This window comes from Elephantulus edwardii, unplaced genomic scaffold (assembly GCF_000299155.1).
Source record: "Elephantulus edwardii isolate Elephantulus edwardi_28Jun2011 unplaced genomic scaffold, EleEdw1.0 scaffold00010, whole genome shotgun sequence".
NCBI classification, from domain to species: Eukaryota; Metazoa; Chordata; class Mammalia; order Macroscelidea; family Macroscelididae; genus Elephantulus; species Elephantulus edwardii.
In genome coordinates, this window is record NW_006399760.1 from 212,018 (window position 1) to 221,230 (window position 9,213).

Below are 9,213 nucleotides of genomic sequence, written 5' to 3' on the forward strand. Positions count from 1 at the left end.
TTGGGAGGGTGGAGGGACAGTGCAGGAGGGGAAGACCCTCTATGAGATGGATTGATTCGGTGACTGGGGTAATCGGGATGGGTGTATCAGAGGCGCAGGATAGAGCAGGGTTTAGGGCTGTTGTGCATAGGGTCGCTATGAGTCGGAAACGACTCGACGGCACATAACAACAACAACAGCAATGAACTAATTAACTGCTACCATTACAAAAAGAGATAACCAGGTATTATATGATTTCTGATGGAAGGCATACCTCTTATCATTAACAAAATATTCTTGAGGGGGAAGAAAATTAAAATATCAAATTTCAAGATATACTGTATTTCTTTATAGAAAATAAAAGGCCAGAGGAACAAATTAATGATTATCAACTGGAATGGAAGCAAAGAAATTCAGATTGTAAAAAAAAGTCCACGAATAATGAGCTAATTTCTTAACAAGTAAATTACAAGGAAAGCATAGAGAAAGGGAAATAAGGAAAGAGGGGAGAGAAGGGAGGAGGAAGAGATGGTAAAGGGAAATGAAAGCATGGATGGAGAGAGGAAATAAGGGAGCACGGCAGGGAAAAGAGAGAGGCAGTGAGGAAGGAAGAAGCAGCCTACAAACTAAAGGAAACTTAGGAGAAGTCAATTCAATCATAATATGTGGCCTTCTTTGGTTACCGAACCAAGCAAATTGTAATAAATCCAATACATAACCAAAATTACTCTGAGACATATTAAAATTTTTAACACTGGCTAGGTATCAGATATTAAAGAATATTACTAATTTATTTCTGAACTATGAAAATTGTTAAAAATTTAAAATTCCTGTTTCAGATGTATTTAAATATTTATATATGGAATGATACAGTATTTGGGATGTCTCTGGATAGTATGAGCTAATCCCACAACTGTGGATGCAAAAATCATCAATAAAATACTAGCAAAACAAATCATGACATTAAAATGGCTATACACCATCATCTCAAGTGGAATTTATCAAAGATTGCAAAGGTGTATCAACATAAGAAAATCAATGAATACACCACAATGAAAAATAAAAGGTACATCCCTCAACATGGAAAAGAATATAAACGAACAATCTATCGATAAATATACTCAATGGAGAAAGGCTGCAACATTTTCTCCTAAAATCAGCAATTAAGATGAAGATGTCTACTTTAATTGTTGTCAGTCAACACTATGCTAAAAGTTCAAGACAATTAGGCAAAAGAAAATAAATCATTAAAAAGCATCAAATTTGGGAAAGAAGTAAAATTATTATATTCATAGATGACATAATCATTTATATGTATGTATGTATGTATGTATAGATATGTATAAAATGTCAAAGAATTCTCAGGAATGTTTACAGAGCACTGAGTTACTGTGAAGGGTGGGAAATGCATAGTGAAGATGCGGCACAAATAGTGAATGTAATTAATTCTATTCAACTGTATCCATAAAAATGGTTAAACAGCCAAAGTTTTGCTATATATGTTTTGTCATAACAAAATTATCAGTCAGATTATCAATATATTTGGGGATAGCAGGAGGTGTTCACTATATATTCAACTGCTTCTGTATGTGTGTAAAATTTTCTTTAAAAACTGATGAAAAAGGAGAGAGAGGAAAAATAGTGAAACAAAAACAGATTTGAGAATATTTAAGTTGGTGGGATTCCAGCTAGTAAGAAGTATCTATATTCTTACTCCTGTTCCATTAAGGATTCCATTCAGGATCCAAAGGAGTGGTTGGTCAATTTTCAGAAATATTCAATACATAATTTATAGTTACTTCCAAGTTACAACTAAGGATTACAGTATTCTTTGCATTCCAGGTACATAACATATAGTTTCTTGGCAGACTAGACTAGAACTTAAAGATTTTTCAGTAATATTTAATTACTATGGGAAACAACAACTAGAATATAAGTCCCACATAAGCCTTGAACATCAAAAATTATATTCACAGTGCAAGAGAATCACCACAAATCACAGTCAAAGACTTCACATACAAATCATGAAATATTAAAACATAAGCAAACCTTTTGGTATCAATTTTAATAGCAACGAAACTGTTTGAGGATGCTTCTGTCACTTTCTCATCCTCCCAACTTGCAGCCATCTGTGTAGACTGTTCATCATTACCTGAAAAACATTTCAAGGATTTGTATATAAAACAACATCTGCTAATTGTAAATTATTATCTGTGGGAATTTGGAGCTTCAATTAAAATAGTCCCACAAATAATATTTTCTATCAAATGTGAAAATGGATTTCCCCCCTATAAAATGCAAAGTGTGAATGCACTGCTGACATAAAGAACAATGAAAAATTAGATTCTGCTTTTAAGATTATAAAAGGTGTTTTCTAAAAGATCATTATAATGCAAATATTATCTCAATAAGAAACCATCATCAGCACTTTCTGGTTAGTAGAGAAAAAGTTCCAAGTTTTCCCTGTCTTGTGGGACGGGACTACTCTCACCAGCCAGAGTCATCTGTGCTGAACCTATTTGGCTCTCCAGTTTCCCCTGGGTCCCCAGGATTTCTAGGCTTTCCTCAATATGTTCCTAAAATTACTTCTCAGATGGCAGCTATTATAAGGAGGCCTGTGGGTCTGGTAGATTATCCTAACAATGATAAGGATAAAAAACAAGGAAGACACGCTACTACTCTCAAAGAAAGCAAAGTCTGAGTTCTAATAATTAATGGCTGAGTTCAGTATCTGTTGATAAAACTGGTTCTCCAATTCTCACCCCCCCACCCGCAAAATGCACAACCTAGCAGTGGTCTCTTGTGAATGACTGTACATCAGCTTTGTACACCTGAGAGAAGTCTACAGTGCAAATTCTACTGGGCAGAAGAGAGATCATATTCATTAGAGGAAGATTTAGGCTCTGAGCTCTCCAGCTTGGACCATCCGTTGCCCTTAGGTAACGTAATGGAAACAAGCCAACAAGGCAGGGGGGTTGTAAGTGAACTCTGGATTGACTGGTCAGTTGCTACAATCAGAATGTGCCTTCTTGGACCATGTTTGAGACTCAGAAGGACAGGCTTGTCTGCTACAAATCTTCACTAGTTAAGAATGTCTGCATGCACTGCAATCCCAGAGGTGAACAGTTCAAATACACCAGGTGCTCTGCTGGAGAAGGAGAGACGATCTCCTCCTGTACCACTCAGATCTGATTTGACGGTACACACATACACACACACACACACACACACACACACACACAGAGTAAATTTTTTAAAAAGAATGTCTGCAGCTTTTTTTTCATAGAGTCATGCCTTTAAAAGAATTTATTCTGAACATTTTAGTCAAGCTACAACTGGTTTGGAAAATGTGAGGAAGAGGTGAATATGTAGTTTTCTTTTTTTTTAATGCGTTCTCTTTGTCCTTCTAACTGCAGGTTCTTTTTTCTTTTCTCTAGGTGAGATTTGACCTTACCTGATTAAAGACTGAGTGGAATTCTAGATGTGGTTATTTGTGTCATCATTTTTTGGTTCTGCTATTTTTTTGCACTTCCTTGAGTATATGCTTAGCTGACCACACATATTTGGAGTCATTAAAACTTTTTTTGATATAATATAACCTAATTTTGTACCTGTACCTGTTTAACTATATGTAATTTTTGTTCTGTATCAGAGTACTTGTTTATAGTGTTATGAAAAATGGTCTAATTTTTACTGACAAGAGCAAAGTAATGTTATAACTATGTGCACACAAAAGCAATACTATTTTGTGACTAAATATTTTATATTAAAATTTACATCAGCAACTGTGAATTCAGGGAAACAGTGGAATTTAAATTTTCAACAGTTTTTTAAACCTAGAAATATGAAATTAGTAGGATTCAAAAGAGATTCTAAAATTTCCTATCTTGGAAAATGATGGTATGTACAGCAATTAAATTGAGGATAGCTGATTTAAAAATAACATTTGAGTTCTGAAAAACAAAAAAACTCCTAAAGAATAAGGCGAAAGGAAAAAAAAAAAGAAACCATCAGAAGAAAGTCTGTTTGGCTGGCTATTATAGCCAATTTGATCTTAAAAAACAAAAGCACAATACTCTTTCTGTATTGTGTCTTTCTGTTGACTTAAAACTCTTCCCCACAAAAGTACTTATGTTCCTAAAGTCCTCCAAGGTCAACAGAAGCCAATTCACTTCTGTTGACAGTTTTTTAGGTTTGGTTTTTAATCTGAGGGTTTAAGTCAAGTTTATTGCGACCAGGCTTCAAATGTAAGGCTATAACTCATTTCTATATTTCTCCCAAGCAGCAGCTGGTGGCTCGGAATCACTGCTCTGTAGGTTAGCCCACCCTAAAAGGTCTTTAGGTGAGCCCATCACACACTGCCACAAGTTGCCCTTTTACTGTATGTAGCATTTCAATGAAAACCAAATTTTTAAAGTTTTATCAAGACCTAAACTTAAATAGATTAAGATGGTTTCAAGTTTGCTGGTTAACAGAAGGAAATTTAGCTCATTTAAGTAAATGAAAAAATTTCCAAATTAGCCAAGCTAAGGGTTTTCTCAAAGATAGGCAACCTTTGTCAATTCATAGATTTTTTTTTTTCCCCTTCAGTATTCTCAGACCATATTCTGAATTTTACAAAAATGAGATTGTTCTGTATTTTTTGTAAACTTCTTCCTTCTGCCTATCACCTCTTCACCTACCCACCTGTAGCCATTCCAGCTAATAGTAATTCCATCAGTTCCGGTTCTCAGGCCAAAATACCTTATTATCCTTAATGAGCCCAGTTGGCTCTATGTTAAAAAATATCCTTCATCATGTCCACTGCTGCACCCAACTTAAGGTATCAGCTCATCTGATTGTAGTATATGCCTAGCTAGTCTATCTGCAATCTATTCCTTTTTTTAAAGTGAGTGTGTGTGTTTGTATACACACCATCAAATTGGATCCAACTGGTACAGGCAGGAGACTGTCCGTCCTCCAGCAGAGCATCTGGTGGATCTGAACTGCATTCCTATGGGATTGCAGTGCAGCTTCTTGCCACTAGGCCACCAGAGCTCCCCCTTCTTTATTATTTTTTTTAAGGAAAAAAGTTAAAGAACAAATTGGTTTTCAATTTATATATACTATGTTTAGTGATATTCTTATTTTCTTTAAAAAGTCAAATCATACCATCTCTCTGTGAAAACGTCTGTCGTTCCCTATTTTCTTCACAAAAAAGGCCAAATGACCTACAAAGGCCCTACACATCAGGGTTCTGTTACTGCTGACCAACTTTCCACTTACATTCCCCTTTATGCTGCTCCAGTAACTTTGGTTCACTTGTTTTTCCTAAAATATGAAAAACATGCTTAAATTTTATTTCTTCTGCCTGGACTCCCAAATAGTTTCTGTATATTTGAGTATCACCTTCTCAGTAAAGTCTTTATCACCAAATTTGTAAGGACAAAACTCCCTGATCACCCTTTTTCTTTCTTCCTGTAACATGTGACACCATCTAACATAGTATTTATATTTATGTTCTCTGTTTACTATGGGTATCCCAGAAGAATGAAGATGCTGAGAAGGTAAGGATTCCTTCCCCCCGCCCCTGATTTATTTACAGACAGAACTCAAATGCTTGCAGAAGAACCTGGCATACATTGTCTATCTTGATGATAAATATTTTGTGTAATAATTAATTAAAGTTCTGCAATTACAGGTAATGGTATGTGAAGTTTCCTACTATGCCTAGAACATTTAACTCTAATACATATCTAAATAGATTTTGATTTCTACAAAAAATATTTTACAAAAAAATTTATTTTACTATGAATCTAAATATATTTTGTGTGACATCAGATCTAGAAATAAGGGTTTGAAGGGAGTTCTGGTGGCCTACTGGCAAGAAGCTGCACTGCAATTCCGAAGGCACATGGTTCGAAATCACCAGATGCTACGCTGGAGAAGGAGGGGCAATCTCCTCCTATCCAGTCAGATCCAACTCAGTAGTTGTTGTTAAGTGCCATCTAGTTGCAGGCGACTCATAGCGAACCTATGAACGAAAGTCCTGGACATCTCCTGTATAACTTTTCGTCCTTTCTCCAGGTTCATAGGGTTTCCCAAGGCATGCTTAGGAAGGTGGAGGGACAGCACAGGAGAGGAAGACCCTCGAGATAGACTGATTTAGTGACTGGGGTAATGAGGGTAGGTATGTTAGAGAAAGTGAGATTGGGCAGGATTAGTAAGGCTAGGGTCTGTGGCTCTTTGGCTCTGGATTTGCACTACTGCATTTCCTAGAGCCTTGACTTTGAGTACTACTGGTACCATCAAGGCTACAATATGTCTTCTAATATGATGAGGTCATTAACATAATACCATGGTTCATCATTTACACTAAAAAACTAAAGATACTGGACTTAGCAATTAATTTCAGTCTTTAGTTATAAAGTCGTCTGAGTTGAGCACTTCAGTTCCATCTTCTCTCCCTCTGGTGGAGTAGCTGCTACTATCACTAGGTTGAATCATGGACACAAGCTGCAGGTGAGGATGCTAACTTTGGGACCCTAACCACATACTGCAAGGAGGTAAGAAGCACCTTCTCCAGAATAAGCAGATCCACACCTCCAGCTGCCAAGTTGATATCCTCACTTGTATATTTTACATGATTCTCAAACCGGCTTAAAACTAACCCCCAGCCCCACCCCTACCCCAGTCTTTGTAGTTCAGTAAATTACACAACTACACATCTAGTTGGATAAACTATAATGTGTAGATTATCTCTGACTCTTCTACAATTCTACATATAACCAACCCTTAAGTCCTAATGTTTTACCACCTACATGAAAGTATATCCTGACTTGATCCACTTCATCCATGTCAAACCGTGCTTCTCCAAAACACAATTATATCTACTTTTTGCTTTAAGCTTCTTGTCATATTATTCAACATTCCCAAGAAGAAAAATCCAAAACTCTCATTTTACTTTTTTCAAATTATAGAGCTACAATACTTGTAAAATCCTCAGTAATGTAATTGCTGAACTACTATTAACCTCTCCAAGTCTCCTAAATTTTCAATTAATAGTTTATGTAAAATGTTTCCCAAATGAATCAAAGTGTACCCTTGAGACCACTCCTTCCAGGCATAAAAATATCTCTTAACTTTTTCCTCCTTTATTTCCGTATTTTCAATTTTCCTCTCATTATTGTTAAGTTGTCAGAGCTAAGAAAATTTCTACTTCTAGCTGTAAACTACAAAAGTCATAAACCAGTGCTATACTATTTATTGTTAAGAGCCACTGAGTTGAGAACGACTCACAGTAAACCTATGAAGAAAAGATCTGAACCCTGTTCTGGAACTATCATCATTTCTCTAATGTTCACAGAGTATCCAAAGGCCCTGTTGTTTAAGAAGTGGATGTCAATTCCTGCTTCCAAGCCTGTCTTACCTGGGAGCTCTACCAAACCCTGTTCACCACAAGTAATCATTGCAACTTTTGACACACCAATGGTACAGGTTCAGTATCACAGCAACCCAACTAATAATCTCAGTACAACAAACTGACATACCAATGCTATACCAACTATTTATAAGAAATGCCATTTCATGAGTCCTTTATCTACATATTCCTGGAGTGACACTAATCCAATTCAACCTTAGGGATTAACTTGCTGAAACTGTAGAAAAGTCAACAGCATTTTGGAACAGGTCAACAGAATCTTTTGTCAGGCTGCTAATGATCTCTAAAGAAACATTCAAGACATTAAAATATTCGGAATTAATGCAACACAGTTCATCAGTAAAAACTTAACACATCTACAAAAAGTCTCAAGTACTAGACCTATAGTGTTATTTTAATACCCATAACTATTTACACTAAGATCTCCAAATGGCCGACTACAACCTCAAAGCAATCTCTATGAACAATGGAGCTGAACCCTGACATACTGAGCCCTCTGCTACAGTCACTGTGTCAATCCATTTTGATGAGGGTATTCCTCTTTCCCCGATCCTCTCACCTTTCCGAGCATATTGTCCTTTTCCAAGGACTGGCCCTCCTAACAACATGCTCAAGTATGTGAGACAGAGAGTTTCATCGGCATCCTAGCTGCACTTCTGCAAGTTTCTCCTTTTGGCACTCCATGGGATTTTCATCCCTTTTCACAAACATCACAAGCTTTCTTTTTTTTTTTAAGTTTTCTGAATGCTTATACATTTCCAAATAGCTTCCAATTATTTGTTAATAAATCTAGGACTTCTTCCAAACTTATCCCAACAGTATCTTTAAGAAAGTACTATTTAAAAAAAAAAAAAAAAAAGAAAGTACTATTTTTAAAGCAGGTCATTCTTAACTTATTAACAACCTGCAATATGAAGATGGCACAAATTTGCTAACTGAAAGCAAAAAGGACTTAAAACTTGAAGATTGAAGACTAGAGCCTTTACTATGGATTACACTGCAAAATAAACAAAAATGCTCACAACTGAACAAGCAAGATCACAACCAACAGGGATTTACAGAAGGCTTTATATTTTACTTGGACCCATAACCAATGTCCATAAAAGCAACAGCCAAGCAATCAAATAATGTATTATACTGGGTAAACCTGTTGCAAAAGACTTAAAAACAAACCAGTTGAGAACTAAGCTGTGCTTTATTCAATCCTTGGTATTTCAATCACCTTATATATGCATGCAAAAGCTGGACAATGTATAAGGAAGACAAAAAAATAATCTGGCACATCTGAATTATGATACTGAAAAAAAATACTAATTACCCAGCAATAATAGCAAAGTTCAACAGAGCAGCAAACAACAAATGCTGACAAAGATGTGGAGAGTCTGGCACTCTTATTCACTACTGTGGGAATGTAAAATAGTAAAACCAGTATGGAAGGCAGTGTGGAACTTTCTCAAAAAGCTGGAAATAGAAATACCATTTGACCTAGTTAACCCACTACCAGGAATATATCCTGAAGAAAACAGAGTCATGACATAAAAAGAGGTATGCATTTCTTTTTTTAAAAAATTTTTATTTTGGACGTGCTCAACAAGTTGTGCCAAGAAATCTGGAAAACAACCACTTGGCCAACTGACTGGAAGAGATCGATATTTGTTCCCATTCCAAAGAAAGGTGACCCAACACAGTGTGGAAACTATAAAACAATATCATTGATTGCACATGCAAGTAAGATTCTGCTAAAGATTATTCAAAAACGACTGGAACAGCACATCAACATAGAACTACCAGAAGTCCAGGCTGGGTTTAGAAGG

The 9,213-nt window shown here is 36.1% G+C and overlaps 1 protein-coding gene across 1 annotated transcript in view; it reads right to left on the minus strand.

Moving 5' to 3' along the window:
* Positions 1–9,213, minus strand: part of UBXN4 (UBX domain protein 4) — a 50,913-nt gene that overhangs the window by 32,355 nt on the left and 9,345 nt on the right. Inside the window, exon 2 of the mRNA XM_006880733.1 lies at positions 2,029–2,131. Coding sequence (XP_006880795.1) covers positions 2,029–2,131 — 103 coding nt within the window. The remainder of the gene's footprint in view (positions 1–2,028; positions 2,132–9,213) is intronic.